The following is a 21,594-nucleotide window of genomic DNA, read 5'->3' on the forward strand; positions in this document are numbered from 1 at the left end:
ACAAAATTTTTAACACCAATAAGAATCTGATTATCTATTGTTATACAACTACTGAAACAGTATTAATTATAGTTCTTATCCCAGAAAATTCAAAATTCACTGAGGTTTCTTTTTGTACTTTAATTCTCAAGCTCTTAGATATCAATGTTGTAACTAAGTTTTTCAATTTTACTTTGTTGAACTTCCCCATCCTGGTTAGTATATGAATGCCTGTTGTATTATTATGTTATAAGAATATAATCTTCCACTCATATTCTTACCTCTAACACTATGATCCAGTTTTTATAGTGATTGTTTTTCATATTATCTACTAATCTAATTAATTTATAAAAATTCTTGCAGTTGACCTTATGAATTAGCAAAAATGTGTATAACCAATGCAATCAGCATAGATGAAAAAAGTTCCTTATATTTCAAGTCACACATATAATTAGAACATTTCTGTACGAAATCATCCATATGTGAAATAAATAAAACTGCCAACATGCTACATCCTTACATCATAAGTCTTTTTTGGTAAATTTACATTAAAGTAATTCTATTCTCTGAAAATAATTGTTTATTCTATATATTTTTTTGAAGATATTTGGGATTCTTCAATGCAAGAGTTCCCACACTTAATTACTTGCAAAAATTCTGTTAATAAATGATTATACAAGGGCAGGTGCTAGGAAAGTTTTGCAATATGATGGAATTGACAAAAAAAATAAGAAACAGGCGGTTACAAGATAATGCATGTTTAGAGAGGTCCCAATCTACACTTTAGCCATTCTAGTCACTGTCTCGGTGTGTCGATTCTTCGATGGAACATCAATGGATGTTTGTCAAAATATCATTGAGCTCCAACATTTTGTATGCAAGAAACACATTTCCACCAAGATATAGATTTTAATTAAGAAGATGTAATATTTATCGGCAGATAAACAGCCAAAAAGAGTTAAAAGTTTAACTCTTAGAGTTAGATTAGTAATATTAGTGTCGATTAGAACTACCACCAGAGTGGTATATAAACAATATAAACAAATATTGTTTATATTTCAAAGTGCATTGATAGCACCTAATTAAACTTAAAAGGTTTTAGAGGACCTCTGCAAAAGTGTCATTCTCCTGTGAAAATTTCAACTGATCCCTCAACAAAAATTTATCCCATCCAAAAGATGGTAGTTTGATAAGGTAGATTGGATGAGCTTTCACTGCTAAAATCACCAAAACAGCTGAGTTATTGAAAATTATGTTGACACTATAATTAATGCTATATTTTGACTCTGCATCAAGATATATTTCCAAAACATCAAGGACACTCAAGAAGCCACCTGTTCTGTGATGAAATAATTGATAATGATACGTCCAATCAGAAAACTAATTGCCTTTAAAAAAATCGCAGGATGTATGCAAAAAAATTCTGACTATCAAAAAAATCAATCCTGCCAACAATACGAGTCGTCTGTTAGTAAAAAAATATGACTGTGGCACATGTCTGGAAGAAAGTGAAGGCTATCTGTGGGCGTACAACTTTACTCTCATAACTTGCCTTCAATTGAGGGTGATTAGTAGATTCACCAAACGGAATTGCTGAAATACTAGCCAGTCAATTCGAAGGAGCTAGTAAAACAACCAATTATGAAGAATATGTAAAAACATTAAACAAAACAGAACTTGAAGGTCACCTAAATTTTGAAACCAAAATTAATTTTTCATACAATGTACCTTTCAAAGGTATCATTTGACTACTGAACAAATGATCAATTTAGAAAATACTATATACATCACTGATGAAGGCTTTAGACATGACTGACTTGGCATCATGGAATAATAATATTTCAAGTACATGAATGGTGCACTTGAGGCAAATTACCTGTACTGCTTCGCAAGCTACATGAATAACTGTACTTTTTAATTAAAGGTTTATAATGATAGTCATCAAAATAAAATTTGAAAATGACATAACACAAGGCTCATTGTTGAGTGGTACATGTTGATCTGGCAATCAAATATGTCTGTAACAATTCAGTTATGGTGAAGTATAAATTGAAACAAATGATAAACTGGAAGTTGCAAGGAATAACGGAATTTAAATTTTCACTAGAGGAAACATGCTGGGTACACTTCTTTAGGAAGAAAATTCCTCATCGTAGTCCTGTTTTGATCATATATGATCACTCGATTGAGTGTAAAAGATAATCTATACTTTTGAGGTCTACTATTAGATACAACCCTTCCTTGGGGACTACATATAAAGGATTTGTGAGTTAGATGCACGAAAGCCCTAAACATTACTAAATGTTTATTGAACATCAATTGGGGCTCAAAAAAATATATTAGCATTATATAAAGCAATTTGTTCAATCGAAGCTTGATTATAGGTGTATCACATATTCATCCACTTTTTGTACCAGCCTCGTGACTCGTTTAATGTCTGAAGCTGGCATAATGCCATTACACTGTAGAAAAGAGTGGCAAGCTATCAGAATAGCAACAATTTGTGTGAATATGGACATAATTTCTATTTGAGTGGCAGACATTAAAAATCATCTAATTAACAGTTACAGAAACACATGTAGTAATCAATGGGCAAGACTAAACACAAAACTGAACGCAATTAAAACTCGCTGGGAACAAGTGGCGGTGACCAGACTCAGAATCTGGGAAACTCTAATAAAAAATTCATATCTGTTAACCACCATAGAAAGATCAATGTGCAGGGTAGCATCTTTTGAAAAAGTATGAAAATCTCACAAGAGGTATAGACTAAGAAATAATATTGCTGCTAATTTAGAAAATTGCAAAGAAGAAAAAAATAGTTGCTTACACCTACATGCCAACAGATTACTAACACATTTATTGTAAGCCTTCGACGAAAGTCAGTAGGCAGTTAGAGTTTGTAGAGTTCTGCTTTACATGGAATTGTCCAATATTTGTTATGTATTTTATTTTACTGTTTGTTTAATATTTTAGCTTTATTTTGTGTTTTATTAAAATGCCTTATATCTGATGATCCTGCTGTTGCTTTATTCTTTTTTTTTAACAAGGTGATGATGGCTAATACCCTGAAGTAGATGCCCATGTAACGCGGGGAAAAATAAAATAACAATATTATTTTAATAATAATTATTGTCATCATTTGTAGTATATGTTTTCTTATGCGTTTTCCTTACTGAGACAAATGTGGACAAGAGTACAGGATAATTTCCTTTATAAGGAGCAGGAATTACTCAAGCATTTACTATTAGAGCTGGCAATTCCAATGATGGTCACACATACTGAATGCACAGGTATATGTGTCATATTTCTTCCAAGCTGAAGAAATGTAATTGATTCATTTCCAGTTTTCAGTGTTTATTGCTGTCAATAGAAGCCAAATAATTGTAAAAATCATGTGATTTTCATTTTTTCTTGGACACTAATTGCAAACCAGAAATAAAGAAATGTTTGTCACATCACAATATTTTCAACCATTGTCAAATAATTAAAACTAAGTAGCACAGATTCATTCCCTCCTTCTATCCTTTCTATCCTTGGAAAAGTGAAAACCCTTATTAATTTTTTCTTTGAGTATATTTTTAAAAATTCTTTCATTTGCAGATGTTATACTTTATGAATGTTATATTTATGATGTTATACTTTTATATTGTAAATTATTATAAGTTTTCATATTGTGCAGGACTGCAATAATAATAGGAAATGGCTGGAAGGATCGTTACAAGTTTTTGTACATTTGATCTTATTTCCATTGTTGTCTTATTGCAAGGTATCTATTCCCAAAACCCTTTCTCTTTAGTCTATACACTCCAGTTACTCTAAAGTTTATTTACTTCTTTCTGTATTACTTCTTTTGTTGTTTGTACAATTTCTTTTCCAGGTTCTAAACTTTCAGTTTCACTAGTAGTCAATGTACACTAATTCATTACTATCATTATTATGCTACTGTTATGGTGGTGGTAGCATTATTACTACCACTTTCTTGATGAAAGTGAGGGAAGTATTTGAATAACCAGATTTCATTTTACTATAGAAAAATTCTGAACCAGTCATATAATTTTTTTGACTTCTCAGATTAATTCACCATTATTAAATTTATTAACAGCAACCAAATTATTCTCTTCAGGTTGTGCTAATGACCCCATGTCTGCAGTAGAGTCAGTATCAACTGTTTTAAAAGTCATCATTTTCATCATATGGTAAGACCAAAAAAAGGTTTAATCTTTCATTTCTTGTTTTCTGAATCTTGTTTTTTATCTTCTAATACATTTTCTTCATTGTTTCTAATTTGAGTTAAAAAGATTTAAAAAATTTGTTTGTCTCTACATGGTGGAATCTGAAATTAAAATAAATTTCATCAATTCTTTGAATTTATAATAATGTAGACAATTATAATATTTAATAAATTTTTTTCAAGAAATTAGCAAGTCTAAAACATCTCAATTCCACAGCAAAGTAAAAAGAAAATGTTGGTAAAGTTTAATACTGAGTCATCTGAATTATTTACATTGATGTACAAACAACTTTTCATTACAGTTTTAAATCTCAATTTCAAAAAGTATGACAATAACATTAAATTTCTCATTTTAATACTAATAATATTAATATTCTTTTCATTTTTGTATCTGTATGTATTAAAACAATACTATTTGATCTTACTCTATTAAGTTATATATCTTGATATTATTATATGGTACATTATATTCAAATACAACTTAGTAAGAAGGAATGAATAAAATAGATGAGATTTGCTTTATTTTCTTGAAATGTGCGATATAGAAGAAACCTATTATTTAAGCGTTTATTATTAATTTCGATTTTTGTCCTGGTTGTTTATTTTCAGACTAAAAATTAATGATTATTTGGTAATAAACAAAGTGTAGTCTGTTTGTTCATGTAGATGAACAGAATATATGATTTACATTCTATTGATGTAATAAGTAGAAGATTAATTATTTTTAAAATTCACAGTTTCTTATTAAATCTATAATTCTATAAAGAGTATTAATAATTAATTTTAGGCTTTGGACATGAAAGAAGCACGTATTGATGAAGTACTAGAAGTAATGTCAAAAACATCAATGATTTATTTACCTTCTGAAGCCCTTCCTTCAATAGATTTAAGGAAAAAGAATATGGAATATCAAGAAACAATTGCACAAGACATGGAAATGAGGTCAAATGCTGTAGAAGATGCTGTTATTGAACTGATTAATAAATTTGTTAGCTCAATACACTCACCATTAATTGATGAAGAAGAGAAGTATTTTTGGTTAAATTATGAAAAAATACCTAAACCAAGCATAAAATCTCATCCAGATGCAACACAACTTTCATCTGATATTGATGATTATGATATAGATAAACTAAAAATTGATTGCATGGAAGTGTATAGTTATTTCAATCAAAAAAATATTGATGCTCTAGTTAAAGCAACTAAACGATCACTAGATGTTTTAAGAAAAAGAGCAAGTGCTTCTAGTATTTTATGCAGAACAAAACATGATCCAAACCATATTATGCCTATGCTTTTGGCTGATATAATTTTACATATTCCAAATGTCAATATCTCACCTTCCCTTGAGACCATGCAGACTCACTTCAGTCATATTGTGCAATCTGTTTTGGAAGTACCAAAAGCTGTTGTTCAATGGGGCCAAAGAAATATAAAGTTTCAAAAAATGTCTACTTGTGTTAGGGCACAATCCTCAGGTATGTACAGCAATTGATTTTAATTAAAAGATTATCATTTATTATTAATTATTCAAAAATTTTAAACCCTAAACCAAATTGAAAAAGAAGACCAAATTGGGCCAGGTCTATTTAAATGTATTCATGTTCAAACCCCTACCATAAAAAAATTAAAGTAAGGAGAATTAGTAGAATAAAAAAAATTAAGAATTAAAATAAATGTTCAGTTCAATTTATTTAGAATTTTATCATGCAAAATCATAATTTATTTGGTAATTTGGACTGGAAATAATGCTACAAATAGATTTTAAAACCAAAGATTTGGTTTTTTATCTAATAATCATTTTAATGCTCAAACTTTCAAAAATTTATTCTTGCTAGAAGTTAATTTTAGCTTGTACATAGCTCATTGCCAAATAATAAGTCCTTATTTCAGCAGCAGTGCTTTGAATTCTCATATCTGCCTATCTTTTTCTTGCTGTTATTTGAAGTGTGGGTGCTGCTAATGAGAAGACTGTGAAACCTCCAAGTCGGCCATGCACCATCTGTAGAAATTTTACTTTTTCTTCTAAAGTCTATAACATAACAAAAAAGATGGCATTATCTTAGTTATATTTTGCAGCAAACAACTCTACAGTGACAGATATTAACTAAAAATGCATTCTCTCTTTTTTCCCCACTATTGCAGATACAGATTTTGTGACATGTGAACATGGCTTGTCATGTTAAGATTAAGGAGTAGTAGAAAAATTTTATTTCAGTACCATTATTTTTATCTTTTAAGGAAGAACCAAAAAAATTATTTATTAACAAACTAAGATGTTATTCCAACATAACTTTATTGTTGATGTACAGTAATGTCCAAATTAATCCAAACAGAGATGTTATTCATTAAAAAGTAGCTTTATTTAGAAAAAAAATCATACCTGTAAAATTTGAAATTGTCTAGTAATTAATATGCCCTCCTTTATTCTTAATCACTTCATGTATACAATTTGGCATCGACTCAACAAGTTTACGAGACATTTTCTAATTTAATAATCATGAAACTATTCTGATATTATTGCTTTAATGAGGACTATTTTTGTGGTACACTTGATTTTTGAGAGTTATTTTTTCAATATTGTACAATGATTTTCAATTGGTTTTAAGTCTGGGGTCTTACCTGGCCATGGGATCACTTTAATGTTGCGTTCTTAGAAAACTTTTTCCACTTTTATCGGCAGTATGGCATGGCATGAAATCTTGTTGGAACACTGTTGCATTGTGGGAATTCATTTTGAAATGTCACAACCCTTTCTTTCAGAATCTTGATATATCCATCACTTTCCAACATACCATCTTCTGAAAATAATGAACAAGGGCCTTCAAATGTGAAACAACCCCAAAACATTTTTTTTCTGAGGATATTTGATTGTTTGATATGAGACAGTGATGTTTTCACTGTATGCTTTTCTAACATATAAAACTCTTTGCCCCGAACATGGAAATGTGATTTGTCAGAAAACATACATTTTTCTAGTTTTCTTTTATCCAGTTAGCAAGTGTTTTGGCAGACAAGAACCTATTTTTGCACATTGCTGGACAAGCTTTTTGTCCAGTTGTAAGAAGTTGCATCTAAGAGTTGTCATTTGTAAATCTCTTCTACTGACTGCTAATTCTCAATTTTAAGTTCACAGCAGAAATTTTGGATCAAGTTTACTTCTCACCAATAACATTAAGTTTACTTCTCACCAATAGCCAATCCTGTGGTGGAGTAGTTCTTCTTTTACAGCCACATTTGCCTTTCTTTTGAAGTGAAATGGAACCAGTTTCTTTAAAATGTTTTAAAATAGCATTCACTATCCCTAGTCCAACACCACACTAAGAAGCTATTTGTGAGAAACAATTTTCAAACTTTTTTAAAACTAAACTATTATAAATTCAAGATACACAGAAAAAAAATAAAATGATTTTGTAACAAAAAATGAAATAAATGTTCACAAAAAACTATTTATAACATGAAAATTGCTAAATAACCAAAGAACCTCACATTACACAGACAACTTAAAGAATGGATGTGGTCACTCCTTGACCACATCCATTCTTTAAGTTGTCTGCTTTAAGTTTGTCTGTTTAAAGGAGGATGTGGCCACATAAAAATAAGCAAAAGATTCCTTGTGTTCAGATTAATTTGCATATGGTACTGTACATTAACTTAACATTCACTTCTGTCATGTTTAAGCCTTGAGTAGTAAGTCGAAATGTCTTAAAATAAAAAGGACGATAACAAAGAAAGTATCAAATTTTCCACTACAAGAATGTTTTTGAAGGCCTAATATTGTACAAAGACAATCTTGCACAAAATTGCATGAGATTTTAGTAAAGATTGTTCTTTATCCAATATCTTTAAAGCCATAATATTGATGAATAATCAGTTATTTACTTTCTAGCTTGTTTCATATTGTATTGCATCAATCTCATAGAGGAAGACAAAAATTACTTAATTCCTGGTTAACATTAATAGTTTTAAGTGAGAAATATCAACAATTAAAATTAGTGTAAAAATTAAGCTCTGATGTCTGAAAAAACAGTAGTAGACATTTAAGAATTGAAATAATTTTTTAATTAAGGTTTTCCATAAAAATAGATAATTGTAAATTTGGAAATTTTGTATATAACTAAAATTACAGGCAATTATAGTTTTGCACATACTATTTAAAAATACTTAAAAGAGCCGGCTTTAACTTATAAAGTTGTACTCAGGAACCTGGACCAGAGTTAATATGTTGCAAGAAAACAAAATGGACAACTTGTCTTAATGAAGCTATTATTAAATTTCTATATAATATATGTGAAAGTTGAGATGGACAAATGACCATTTTGAGAAGTAATTCACAAAAATCTTCATTATTTACTGCTAAGACTCATCTCAGCTTTGAAATCTCAAATTGTGTTTACTTCATGTGTTTACATTTTATTTTAATATTTTACATTTATTTCAATCTTTTCCAATATTTTGAGAGTGAATATTTTCATCAAAAAGACTGCACTATAGATCATTGAAATGAGCTATGGATTATCTGTAGAATTTTCCTGTCCACTAGAGAAGCATGGCTGCTCCAATGTTAGCAGAGTATTGTATATAGAGCAGTACATTACTTTGGAGAGTAATACAGTGCTCTGTTAGTTATTTGTAGATTATTTTCATTGTTTGCATTTTTTGTTTTATTTTTTTAATATATATCTGGAATTACTATGTCTGTGAACTAGAATTACCATCCAATCAACAGAGTGAATCAAACAAAACTGACTGTCAAGAAGCAACTGTACAGCTTACTAGTAGAGCATCTAGTGCAGGTACTGGACTTGCACTTCCTACTGTAACTCCATCTGCTATTGGAAGGAAAAACTACTTCAGGCATGTAGCTGAACATAAGGATGTTATAAGGCAGACTATGGCTTTGCAAGGGATAATATTATTAATCAAGAATAATGTGCAAAAGGTTTTGGAGGTACTTAGAGTTTATATATAAATATATATATATATATATATATATATATATATATATATATATATACACACACAATAGTTGTAGTATGTACCTGACTATTATATTATACACATATTATAGTATATAGTTTTTAAAGTATGTATATATATATATATATAGTTTGTATAGCATTAAATAACATCCTCGACGCAGCTTCACCTGCATTATATTGTTAGTTGCATTTCCTGTGTAGTAAGATTAGTTGGACCAGTGGGCTCTGCCCCCCAGACCACTGTGTTCATTAAACTCATGCTTGTATGAATAATAATGATAGTTTTTATAAATCAAAATACCCTTCCTAGATAACAAAATTCATCCCCACCATCGTTGTAATAGATCCCCCTACTCATACAGTATCATCTTATCTTTAGATAATTATATGTATCTTTTTACATAACCTGATTGCTATTTCCTGTGTATTGAAACCTTTACATCCACATATTTTTCTCAAAAATTACAAACATTAAAAATTATTTTTCTTTAAAACCAAATTTATAATATAAATATGATTTTTTTAAATTAAATTAACATAGACGTTGCTTAATCCGGCTATGTCCATTTTGTTATTGACAACATTTGTATTTTTCTTCATGTACATCATTTCTAGAGTGGTCCTTTTATATCTACTTTGTTCTTTGTCTAATATTTTGTGCTGTTGAAATCGAACAATTGTTTATGTTCTATTGTATGTTTTGTGAGCATTGTCACTTTTTTTTTCTATATTTATGGGCTTCTATTTTTTTTCTTAAGGTATTGAGATATTTGTTCAATCTACACCACATTACAACCTTTAGACAGAATCCTGCATACTACAATGTCTTGTAGATTATTTCTATCGGCGATTTTAATTTAGAAAACATACTATTCACTTAAAAATATTATCTTGATTAATCTCATGGGTTAACCAATCAACTATATAAACTTATAAATTAAATTCATTACTTTTCACTTAGAATTCTCTAAGTATTTTTAAGTAAAATATGTCTTGTTATTAAATTTAATTCTATCCAGTCAAAAGGAAAATAAAATTAAATAAATTACATTTAAGTTAATATTCACATGTTTTTTTTTTTTTTGTCTTCAGTCATTTGACTGGTTTGATGCAGCTCTCCAAGATTCCCTATCTAGTGCTAGTCTTTTCATTTCAGTATACCCTCTACATCCTACATCCCTAACAATTTGTTTTACATATTCCAAACGTGGCCTGCCTACACAATTTTTCCCTTCTACCTGTCCTTCCAAAATTAAAGCGACTATTCCAGGATGCCTTAGTATGTGGCCTATAAGTCTGTCTCTTCTTTTAACTACATTTTTCCAAATGCTTCTTTCTTCATCTATTTGCCGCAATACTTCTTCATTTGTCACTTTTGTTCACCCATCTGATTTTTAACATTCTCCTATAGCACCACATTTCAAAAGCTTCTAATCTTTTCTTCTCAGATACTCCGATTGTCCAAGTTTCACTTCCATATAAAGCGACACTACAAACATATACTTTCAAAAATCTTTTCCTGACATTTAATTAATTTTTGATGTAAAAAAATTATATTTCTTACTGAAGGCTTGTTTCGCCAAATAATAAAATTCTTCTACCTCCATAATCTTTTCTCCTCCTATTTTCACATTCAGTGGTCCATCTTTATTATTTCTACTACATTTCATTACTTTTGTTTTGTTCTTGTTTATTTTCATGCGATAGTTCTTGCGTAGGACTTCATCTATGCCGTTCATTGTTTCTTCTAAATCCTTTTTACTCTCGGCTAGAATTACTATATCATCAGCAAATCGTAGCATCTTTATCTTTTCACCTTGTACTGTTACTCCGAATCGAAATTGTTCTTTAACATCATTAACTGCTAGTTCCATGTAAAGATTAAAAAGAAACGAAGATAGGGGAACATCCTTGTCGAACTCCCTTTCTTATTACGGCTTCTTTCTTATGTTTTCAATTATTACTGTTGCTGATTGGTTCCTGTACATGTTAGCAATTGTTCTTCTATCTCTGTATTTGAACACTAATTTTTTAAAAATGCTGAACATTTTATTCCAGTCTACGTTATCGAATGCCTTTTCTAGGTCTATAAACGCCAAGTATTTTGGTTTGTTTTTCTTTAATCTTCCTTGTACTAATAATCTGAGGCCTAAAATTGCTTCCCTTGTCCCTATACTTATCCTGAAATGAAATTGGTCTTCTCCTAACACTTCTTCCACTCTCCTCTCAATTCTTCTGAATAGAATTCTAGTAAAGATTTTTGATGCATGACTAGTTAAACTAATTGTTCTGTATTCTTCACATTTATCTGCCCCTGCTTTCTTTGGTATCATGACTATAACACTTTTTTTTGAAGTCTGACGCAAATTCCCCTTTTTCATAAATATTACACACCAGTTTGTATAATCTATCAATCGCTTCCTCACCTGCACTGCGCAGTAATTCTACAGGTATTCCGTCTATTCCAGGAGCCTTTCTGCTATTTAAATCTTTTAATGCTCTCTTAAATTCAGATCTCAGTATTGTTTCTCCCATTTCATCCTCCTCAACTTCCTCTTCTTCCTCTATAACACTATTTTCTAATTCATTTCCTCCATATAACTCTTGAATATATTCCACCCATCTATCAACTTTACCTTTCGTATTATATATTGGTGTACCATCTTTGTTTAACACATTATTAGATTTTAATTTATGTACCCCAAAATTTTCCTTAACTTTCCTGTATGCTCTGTCTATTTTACCAATGTTCATTTCTCTTTCCACTTCTGAACAATTTTCTTTAATCCACTCTTCTTTTGCCAGTTTGCACTTCCTGTTTATAGCATTTCTTATTGCTGATAGTTCCTTTTACTTTCTTCATCACTAGCATTCTTATATTTTCTACGTTCATCCATCAGCTGCAATATATCGTCTGAAACCCAAGGTTTTCTGCCAGTTCTCTTTATTCCGCCTAAGTTTGCTTCTGCTGATTTAAGAATTTCCTTTTTAACATTCTCCCATTCTTCTTCTACATTTTCTACCTTATCTTTTTTACTCAGACCTCATGCGATGTCCTCCTCAAAAATCTTCTTTACCTCCTCTTCCTCAAGCTTCTCTAAATTCCACCGATTCATCTGACACCTTTCCTTCAGGTTTTTAAACCCCAATCTACATTTCATTATCACCAAATTATGGTCGCTATCAATTTCTGCTTCAGGGTAAGTTTTGCAGTCAACGAGTTGATTTATAAATCTTTGCTTAACCATCATATAATCTATCTGATACCTTGCAGTATCGCCTGGCTTTTTCCAAGTGTATATTCTTCTATTATGATTTTTAAATTGGGTGTTGGCAATTACTAAATTATATTTCGTGCAAAACTCTATAAGTCGGTCCCCTCTTTCATTCCTTTTGCGTAGCCCGTATTCACCCAATATATTTCCTTCCTTGCCTTTTCCAATGCTTGCATTCCAATCTCCAACTATTATTAAATTTTCATCTTCTTTTACGTGTTTAATTGCTTCATCAATCTCTTCGTATACACACTCTACCTCATCATCATCATGGGCGCTTGTAGACATATAGACGTTAACAATCGTTGTCGGTTTAGGTTTTGATTTTATCCTTATTACAATGATTCTATCGCTATGCGTTTTGAAATACTCTACTCTCTTCCCTATCTTCTTGTTCATTATGAAACCTACTCCTGCCTGCCCATTATTTAAAGCTGAGTTAATTATTCTAAAATCACCTGACCAAAAGTCGCCTTCCTCTTCCCACCGAACCTCACTAATTCCTACTATATCCACATTTATCCTATCCATTTCCCTTTTTAAATTTTCTACCCTACCAACCTTTTTTAAACTTCTAACATTCCACACTCCGACTCGTATAATGTTATTTTTTAATTTTCTGGTGACCCCTTCCTTAGTACTCCCCACCCGGAGATCCGAACGGGGGACTAGTTTACCTCCGGAATATTTTACCAAGGAAGGCGCCTCCATCATTGCTATATGAAAATGCAGAGAGCCACATTTTCTTGGAAAAAAAGCAGCTGTAGTTTTCCATTGCTTTCAGCTGCACAGTACTCAGAGGACTGAGTGATGTTGATATGGCCGTTTAAGTCATTCTGACTCACGCCCTTATTAACTACTGAAAGAGCTGCTGCCCTCTTTCAGGAATCATTCCTTAGTCTGGCTCTCAACAGATACCTCTCAGATATGGTTGCACCTTCGGTCCAGCTACTCTGTATCCCTGAGCACTCAAGCCCCCTCACCAACGGCAAGGTCTCCTTCATACCTCCTCTATGAATCATGAGTAAATATAATGTATATATAATATAAACTTCATAGGCATATTTCTCTCATTAGAGAAAAAAACCTATGAAGTTCAATAGAATACTCCCAGGACATTCTGTATATCAAGTATATATACAGATTATCGCAAACTTCTCCCAGGACTTGTGATACTCATACTTTAATAGTTATTCTTCTTGAGAAAATAATGGAAAAAATACATATAAACATATGTCCTAAAATGCCTTGTTTGAAAGTTACAGCTAGTGAAAGATTTCACTCGGATTTCAGCTACCCCAGTGAAATGAGGTCATACCGAAATTTTTAGGATGATAATTTTAAGGAGGAGAATTAGTGATTTCTTATGGTTTTTGACCTAAAAGATCGAATAACATAGGTCTCAGAATCTTATCTCCAGTAGCTTAAAAAATCTGGTGTAAAAGCTAATTAATTGGGGTAAAGGAACCTTGTTTTTTTTTGTCTAACATAAAATAATTTTTTTAAATTAGTAATGAAACACATAACACTTTAAACAAAAAATGTAGAAAGTTTAATTCTAAAAAAAATCGTGGAAGGTAAGTAGAATAAAACAAAGAAAAGTTAGAAAATTTTGAATTTCATTTAGAAACAGTACATTTGTCAGAAAAGTACTAATTTAATCTAAACAAAAACCAAATTCTTTTTGGTTATGCGAAAAATTTGTAAAAACAAAATTTACTGTTAAAAATTTCTGTTAAAAAATTAAAAAAAAAAATGGAAATTACATATCTGTAAAATAAAAATTACTTAGATACTTTTTTTTTAATGACAGAAATACAATAAACTATTTGTAAAATTATTATTTCAAAGTTGCAATAAAATAACAACAGCTGATCAGCAATGTGGAATATATATCAGTGTTTAAATCATTCTGTAAGGTACATTAAGTATATCGGTACTGTGAATTGTGTTATCATTAGGGAAGGTTTTCTGTGAATTTCAGTTTGAGCATGATCAGTTTGCCATTAAAGTAATGCCAAACTTATTTACATTAGAGGAATATGCATGCAGTATTCCTGAATATCTGCTGTAGATGGTGGGTGTGCGTGTGGGTGTGGGGGGGGGTGGTTTGTTGGTGGATGTGGGTGTGGGTGTGGGTGATTTATGAGAGTTTTATCTTACAAGTATGATTATAAATTTTTTTTAAAGCGAATAAGATTATTAAGTATTTACATTATTATATTCTTCTTCTTGCTAACAAGCTGAACACATATTTCAATTCTATACTCAAGTTTTTAGTTTTTCATACTTATTAGACATTGAGAGAAGACAAAAAGCTAAGCAGTTTTTGGAGGGAACTGCTCAGTCTTCTTTTCAGTATATACTGTTTAACATTACTGATCCACTTTTAATCAATGTTATATTCTGTTCATTCATTTGTTGCAATGTGTTTATAGAGTGTTAAATTGCTTTCATAACAATGAATTTTTCTGTTTTATATTGTTCAGATTTGTTTTAACATTAGTTAAGTGCATGTTTAGCTTTGCTAGGTAAGTTTAAGTAATTATAAGGTCATTTACTGACCTTTTTTTTAATTTATTAATAAAGATCAATTACATTATGTGATCATCTTGTGAAAATACAAAAAAAATCACAGTGAAGCTAGGTAAATCATTTTAAAATTATCCAAGAAAGGTTACAAAGAAGCAGAGATAGATATTATACAATTAGATGTTCAGTAAAGAAAAGCTAGGGTGTCAGACTAAAAATAATTATTTTATTCTGATAGTTGCTTAATAATACATATATTAAATAAATAGATCATATCAGAAATATGTGTATGTACCACTCAAGATAAAAAAGGTATTATGCCCGGAACCCTAATTTATCAAGGCATCTATAGTAAAACATTGATCTGAGTAGCATCATTAAATACAAAATTATTATAAAATAAAAAGTCAAAGAGGTGTTAAGAGTACATATTAATTTAAAACATAAATATATGAATTAAATAAAGGAAGATATCAATTTAAAAAATAACTTTCAAATAAAATACAGTTCAGATGAAAATTATTTGACAAATTTTGTAATTTTGTAATAATTAGAATTATTAAAAACTCAAGAGTGAAAGTGCACCTCTATTAATGTTACTTAAAATAAATTGATGGGAAGATCTATGTGGTTAACTTAAACATTTTAAAATTTATTTTCAATAATTTATATGATTAATTTTATAGTCACCAAAAAATATGATTGCCCATCTTGAAATTTTTTTGACATACTGAAGAAACCAAGAGATATTTCAGATGGGATTATAAGAATGCATAATAAATAAATGATGATGATGAGCTTTGTGTTTTATTAAGATACTTCAAAGCAAAACAGTATTGTTTAATTTTTTTGTGAAAATCAATGAAATAAATTATATAGTACCATGAGAATTGGTCATCTAAAAACTTTACGGGCAATAGAATTACTATTGTTATTCAAACTGAATTTAACGTTTATTGATATTCTAAAAATTCAAAGTAGTAATTTTGACCATTTGAAAAAAAGCAACTAATCAACCAAATCAGTTAAACCAAATTGATTTTGTCTATTTGGTTATAATTTAAACCATAATCCATAATTTGATTTGTAGAAATCAACTTATAATTAATTTAGTTCAGTTTAGGGTATGGCATTCAGAATTAATTTCTTCTTTAAATATACAATTTCCAAATTTTATTAAAGATGTCTAACAAATATTCAAACTAGCCATTTTTATGTGCAGTTCTGTAGAAAGCTTCAGCATGCTGGAAATTACCTTGCTCAGATATACTAGTTAGTCAAACAGGACTTTAAAAGCATATTTGAGATAACTTAACACTTAACAAGATATCTTAACTTGGTTGAGGTCTCATTTCATAGAAAAACACATCAAATTTGTCACCCAACATTTACTTTGGTTCAATGTGCTTTCCATTTGTAATGCGATATATATCCCACCTGAATTCAATTTCATTCCAGATTGTAGCCAGCAAGTCAGCCGTTACCTTTGCAGCTACAGAATTTATTCAAAGTCTTAGCTCAACAAGATCAGCAAGCAAAGGTAATAAACCCAATCTTTATTGAAACCCCACAAAAATCTAGTGAGGTCAAATCTGGGGAGCATGGTGGCCATGCAATTGGACGTTCACAACCAACCTATCAACCTTGGAATCGAGAATCAAGAAAATCTCAGACTTCTTGGCGGTAATGAGGTTGTGCCCCGTCTTGCTGAAGGTAATGATGTCCATCTTGATCATCATTGTTTAACTGAGAATTTAGAAAATTTTGAAGCATCTCCAGATAAACAATACCATTTATGGTTGCCTAATGGAAGAAGAAAGGGCTGTTCTGTCTGGAAGAAGGAACAACCTGTCTCAACAAAGTTTTGATGCCAAGAGTAAATTGTATGTCTACTAGGAGGCCCCCTACCGTACTCTTTATGAAAAATTATGTTGAACTGCAGTTACTGCAAATAACTGAAACTAATTGTTCAACTTGTAAAACCAAAACCCACTGCAATCACGTTTCACATCATTAAATGTATCCATTTTTAACAACGCTGGTGATAGCACTGTTGGCTGAATTCTGGTACTAATGAACTATGTGAGTCTTGTGATGTTTTACAAAATTTGATTATTTTGCTATGAAATGAGACCTCAACTGAATTTGTAAGTTATCTCAATAAACTTTTACATGCTTTTAAAATTGTGAAGTTCTTTTTTGAATCATCCACTACACTTGTATATATCAACCAATGTCTGGAAAACATGAAAAATCTGGTGTTTTTTCATCAAAGTGCCAAACTAAATTATTTTTATCCATTTTTGTATTGCTGAAAAAAATTCACCTTTAAAAATTTTTTCAAATGATATTTTTTTATCGGCTATTTGTCACTTCTTGAGATTTTTTGTCAATAATTAGGATTTCTTGACATTGTAGTAGGATGTATTGTCAAGGATTGCTGCAGTCCTAATCGGGAAATATTAAAAATTTGTTTGTTTTTAACTTATTTCATAAAATATATGTATTTTGTTTTCTTCTGATAGTCTCATATACAGATTTTCCTCCTGTATTAATTATTTTTCTTCTGTTTTCTTTTAAAATCCTCCTAACTACTACTCGTCCAATATTTTCTTATTTAATATGTAAGAAATTAACAGATTATTGTCTGTTATGAATTGTAACATGTCAAGCAGATCCACAGAGTTACTTGCACAATTGTTAATACCTTCAATATAGTAATATATTCTCTCAATATAATTTTTTAGATAAAATGTGGTACATCCTGAATAAAATAAACTGCAGCCCCCTGGAATTTTTCTTAAAGATTTATTATAGGAAATCTCATAAGATATACTATTTTCTTTCAACATATATTAACTAATTCACTGTACAGTCTTAGTAATTTCTATGTAGTTTCCCTTCAATAAGATTGACAAAAAGTTTTCCATTATGTTATGCTAAACTTATGTTATCTAACTTAAGAAATATAAAAATGAAATAGATAATAACTTATAACCAAAACAATTAATGAATGCACACAAAGTAACTACACATCTTCAAGAAAATATAAAAAAGTTAATAACTTTTATTAGTATTGTTTAAATAATTGAATAGTATTATGTAATGAGCCCAGGCTTATATTTTATTCAATTATTTTATTGCTTAAAATAGAACTGTAATATTTGTTCTAGGCCTGAAAAAGTTTTTCTGCACAATGCTGGTGTTAAAATCTGCTTTTTAGCTGGTCAATATGCTTTCTGTCCAGCTGCAGGAAGTCTGCATCTGACAATTGTCACATATAAATTTGTTCCACTGGCTGCTAATTCTTGATTTAAGTCCACAGCCATATAATTTTAGATCATTTACTTTTGCTCATTAATAACCAATCCTGTGTTTGGGGATGGGGCCAAAGGAAAAATGGGGCCAGTTTCTTTAAATTGTTTTAAAATGCATTCACTGTCGCTAGTCCAACACTACCCTTAGAAGCTATTTGTAAGAAACAATTTTCGAACATCTTCTTGGAGTTATGTCCATTATTATATTTCAAGACACAGAACAACAAAGAATGATTTTGTAATAAAAAATGAAATAAATGTTCACATAACATTATAACTTGAAAATTTCTGAATAACCAAAGAAACCTTGCATTACACAGACAACTTAAAGAAAGGATGGGGTCAAAGAGTGTAGCCACAACATAGACATAAACAAATTCCCTGTGTTCAGATACATGCTACTGTATCTCCGAATATCTTTTTGGAACCATTGTCATTATCAATAAACAATAAACACGTTTAAAAACATAAAGACTTGAAATGAGAACAACAAAGTACATGTAGGATAGGTAGAATTGCATGCTACTGTAAATATGGTAAGCACAAAAGATATAACTGGGTTGTGTACAAACTGTATCATTCTACATCCTTTTCAATTTTCTTGTCTAATAAATTTTTATTAAAAAGAAAAAAGAAAATAATTGCAGTATATTTCACCAATAAATAATTAAAATTAATACATAACGGCATGAATTAAGACTGAATGAATATATTGATTTCTCTTTCAGGGTTATCACTTGAAGTATAAACATTTATGGGAAACGGATAAAGAAGAAGAATTGAAGACATTTGTTGATTCTGATCCATTAACAATTGATATCAGGGACCGTTTTATCAAGTATGCACAGATGTATGACGATATAAATGGCCTGCCACGTATTAACATTGTTGGTCCTTTGGAAATGAACTTAGGTAATATACTCATTCTTTCTTTCCTTAATCTATCTTCCTGTTATTTGCTAGTAAGGTTTTATTAAGTATGATATGTTATATTTTTTTTAAAGTATAATTTATATGAAAAAAGCTGTTGGATTGTTCTCATAATCTGGTTTTCAACCTGTTTAGAAAAAATGTGATAACTAGAAAAACGTCTGAATGAATGGAGGTATTAAAGAACTTGTTTAATAAATAGCACACAATGTACATAAATTCATATCAATGAAAACAAAAAGTAAATGCAATACAGTAGTTATAAAGTAAAATGTTTGATTGATTTGTATGATTTCAACTAGTTTTCATATCCTATTTTAGGGCCTCCATTTTTGAAGTATTCTAGCTACATTCTTGAGCCCATTCTTGCTACATGATCCCACCCATCTTTGTCACTTCAATTTTCCTACAACTCTTTCCTGGTTTGTGATCTTAAATACCTCTTTTCTTTTTTCCCCTTAGCTTTATCTATAAATTGATCTTTCTATAGCTTTTCAGATCCTTCTACATTCCCTATGCCAAATTTCTAATGCATATATTATGTTACACAGATGTCATACATTTTTGTAGAAAAATTTTAATTTTTCTTTATGTATTTTACTTAACAATAATTTCTTTAATTTTCTAGAAACTGTACAACACAACTATAGTCTCATTCTTTGCAAACCTCCTTCGGTCTCTTTCTGACCTAAACATATATCGCTGTCTACTTTTTAAGTAACATAATATTAAACCTTTTAAGCTCTAATTGATCTTCATTTTCCCTCACCTTTGGTTTCTGTAGATTCATTTTAAGATCTAATTTTGAAATGTTCTGAATAAGTCCTCAATGATTTTTATGAGCTCTAATGTACAGTTTACTGTGCGTATGTATGCATTTCTATTTTCTGTTCATTTGCTGAAATTATTTTAATTTAAAATTTGAATTTGTCATTTTAAGTTTAATTTGTTTATTTTTACTGATCCATATTTACAGTTCAGTGCCTAAAGTACAGAACTGTACAATTCGATTGTTAGTTTTGTGTTCTTCCGGATATTGTGTATTAGTGTAACAAGTATGCCATCAAGTATGGCATCGAAAAAAGAGTTGTATTGAACTTAAATACATTGAATTTTTAAATTAAAATAGGAAAATTGTTCTACAGTCCAGTATATTGTACTGTACGTGCTAACATAAGATAGAAATTTTACTGTACAATCCACTGCTGAAAATGAAATATGGTACTGGTAAGTACACTACCATATTTTATCTTTTTAATTGTATAGTCCGCTATCTCATCCCTGTATTCACCGGAATCCTGTTCACAATAGAAAATTATTCGGTCCCGCGAAATTCCGTTAACTCAGGTTTTACTGTATCATTTAGAAATGTTAGATGGTTTAAGTTACATCATCTTTTTAACACCTGTTTTGCAGTTCAATTGACTCATTACACATTCAGAACTACTGAGAATAATTTTGGTGAAATAGTATCACTTTATCTTAATCCATTTTCAATTTTAAGAGCAAGATGTATTTCATTATAAATACTTGTGTTTCATTTTCTTTTTCAATGTAGGGTCATCAAAAAAGGGTTTCAGTAATTAAAAAAAAATTGTATCTCAGACACTACTAAGTAGAAATAATCAAATGGTGAATTTAAAAAAAAAATACTCGTTTGATTATCAAATGCAAAAAGATTTATTACATATCTTAAAACGTCTCAATTTGAGCTCTGTTGGTGGTTGCTTTCTAAACATCCAGCTGATAATTTACTTGTGCCCAGGTCCGCTGGATCATCATAGGCGTAACTGTAGCAATAGCACCAGTGATCCGTTTTTTTAAATGGGGCGTAATTGTAGGATATGGGAATCTCAGCAACCAAATGTAATTATGAGAATGTATGTCAGAGATTCCCCAAAAATAAACGTTCGGTGCAGTTTGATGTCTGATCGTGTAATTAGCCCATTCCTTTTTCATGAGCCTACTATCACAGGGATGTTATTTAGACATGCTATAATTGTGCGTTTTCCTGCAGGTTGACCTAATTGAACAAGAAAGTAACGTTGCTGTAATATTTGATCAAGATTGTGCGCCCCCTTACGTAAGGTGTTCGATGCACTCTCAATGAAAGATTTCCTAATCGTTAGATTGGAAGGGCCAGTCCTGTGCATTAGTTTTCGAGAAACCCAGGTTTGACTACCCTACCCATTTTTCTATGGAGATGTGTTAAAAATATTATCTACAGTGAAAAATCAGTGAAGTGATGCATTTAAAAAAAAAAATACTCGTTTGAGTATTTTATTCTCGTTTGATTTTATGAAATTGCTGCAACCTTTTTCAAAGACTGTATTTCTCTAAACTAA

The 21,594-nt window shown here is 30.3% G+C and overlaps 1 protein-coding gene across 1 annotated transcript in view; it reads left to right on the top strand.

Moving 5' to 3' along the window:
• Positions 1-21,594, top strand: part of kl-3 (dynein heavy chain 8, axonemal kl-3) — a 744,292-nt gene that overhangs the window by 545,172 nt on the left and 177,526 nt on the right. The window contains exons 15-18 of the mRNA XM_075354364.1: positions 3,662-3,748; positions 5,001-5,691; positions 8,923-9,164; positions 19,048-19,231. Of these exons, the coding sequence (XP_075210479.1) occupies positions 3,662-3,748; positions 5,001-5,691; positions 8,923-9,164; positions 19,048-19,231 (1,204 nt within the window). The remainder of the gene's footprint in view (positions 1-3,661; positions 3,749-5,000; positions 5,692-8,922; positions 9,165-19,047; positions 19,232-21,594) is intronic.

The sequence above is a fragment of the Lycorma delicatula genome, chromosome 1 (assembly GCF_047948215.1).
Source record: "Lycorma delicatula isolate Av1 chromosome 1, ASM4794821v1, whole genome shotgun sequence".
In the NCBI taxonomy this organism is placed as follows: domain Eukaryota; kingdom Metazoa; phylum Arthropoda; class Insecta; order Hemiptera; family Fulgoridae; genus Lycorma; species Lycorma delicatula.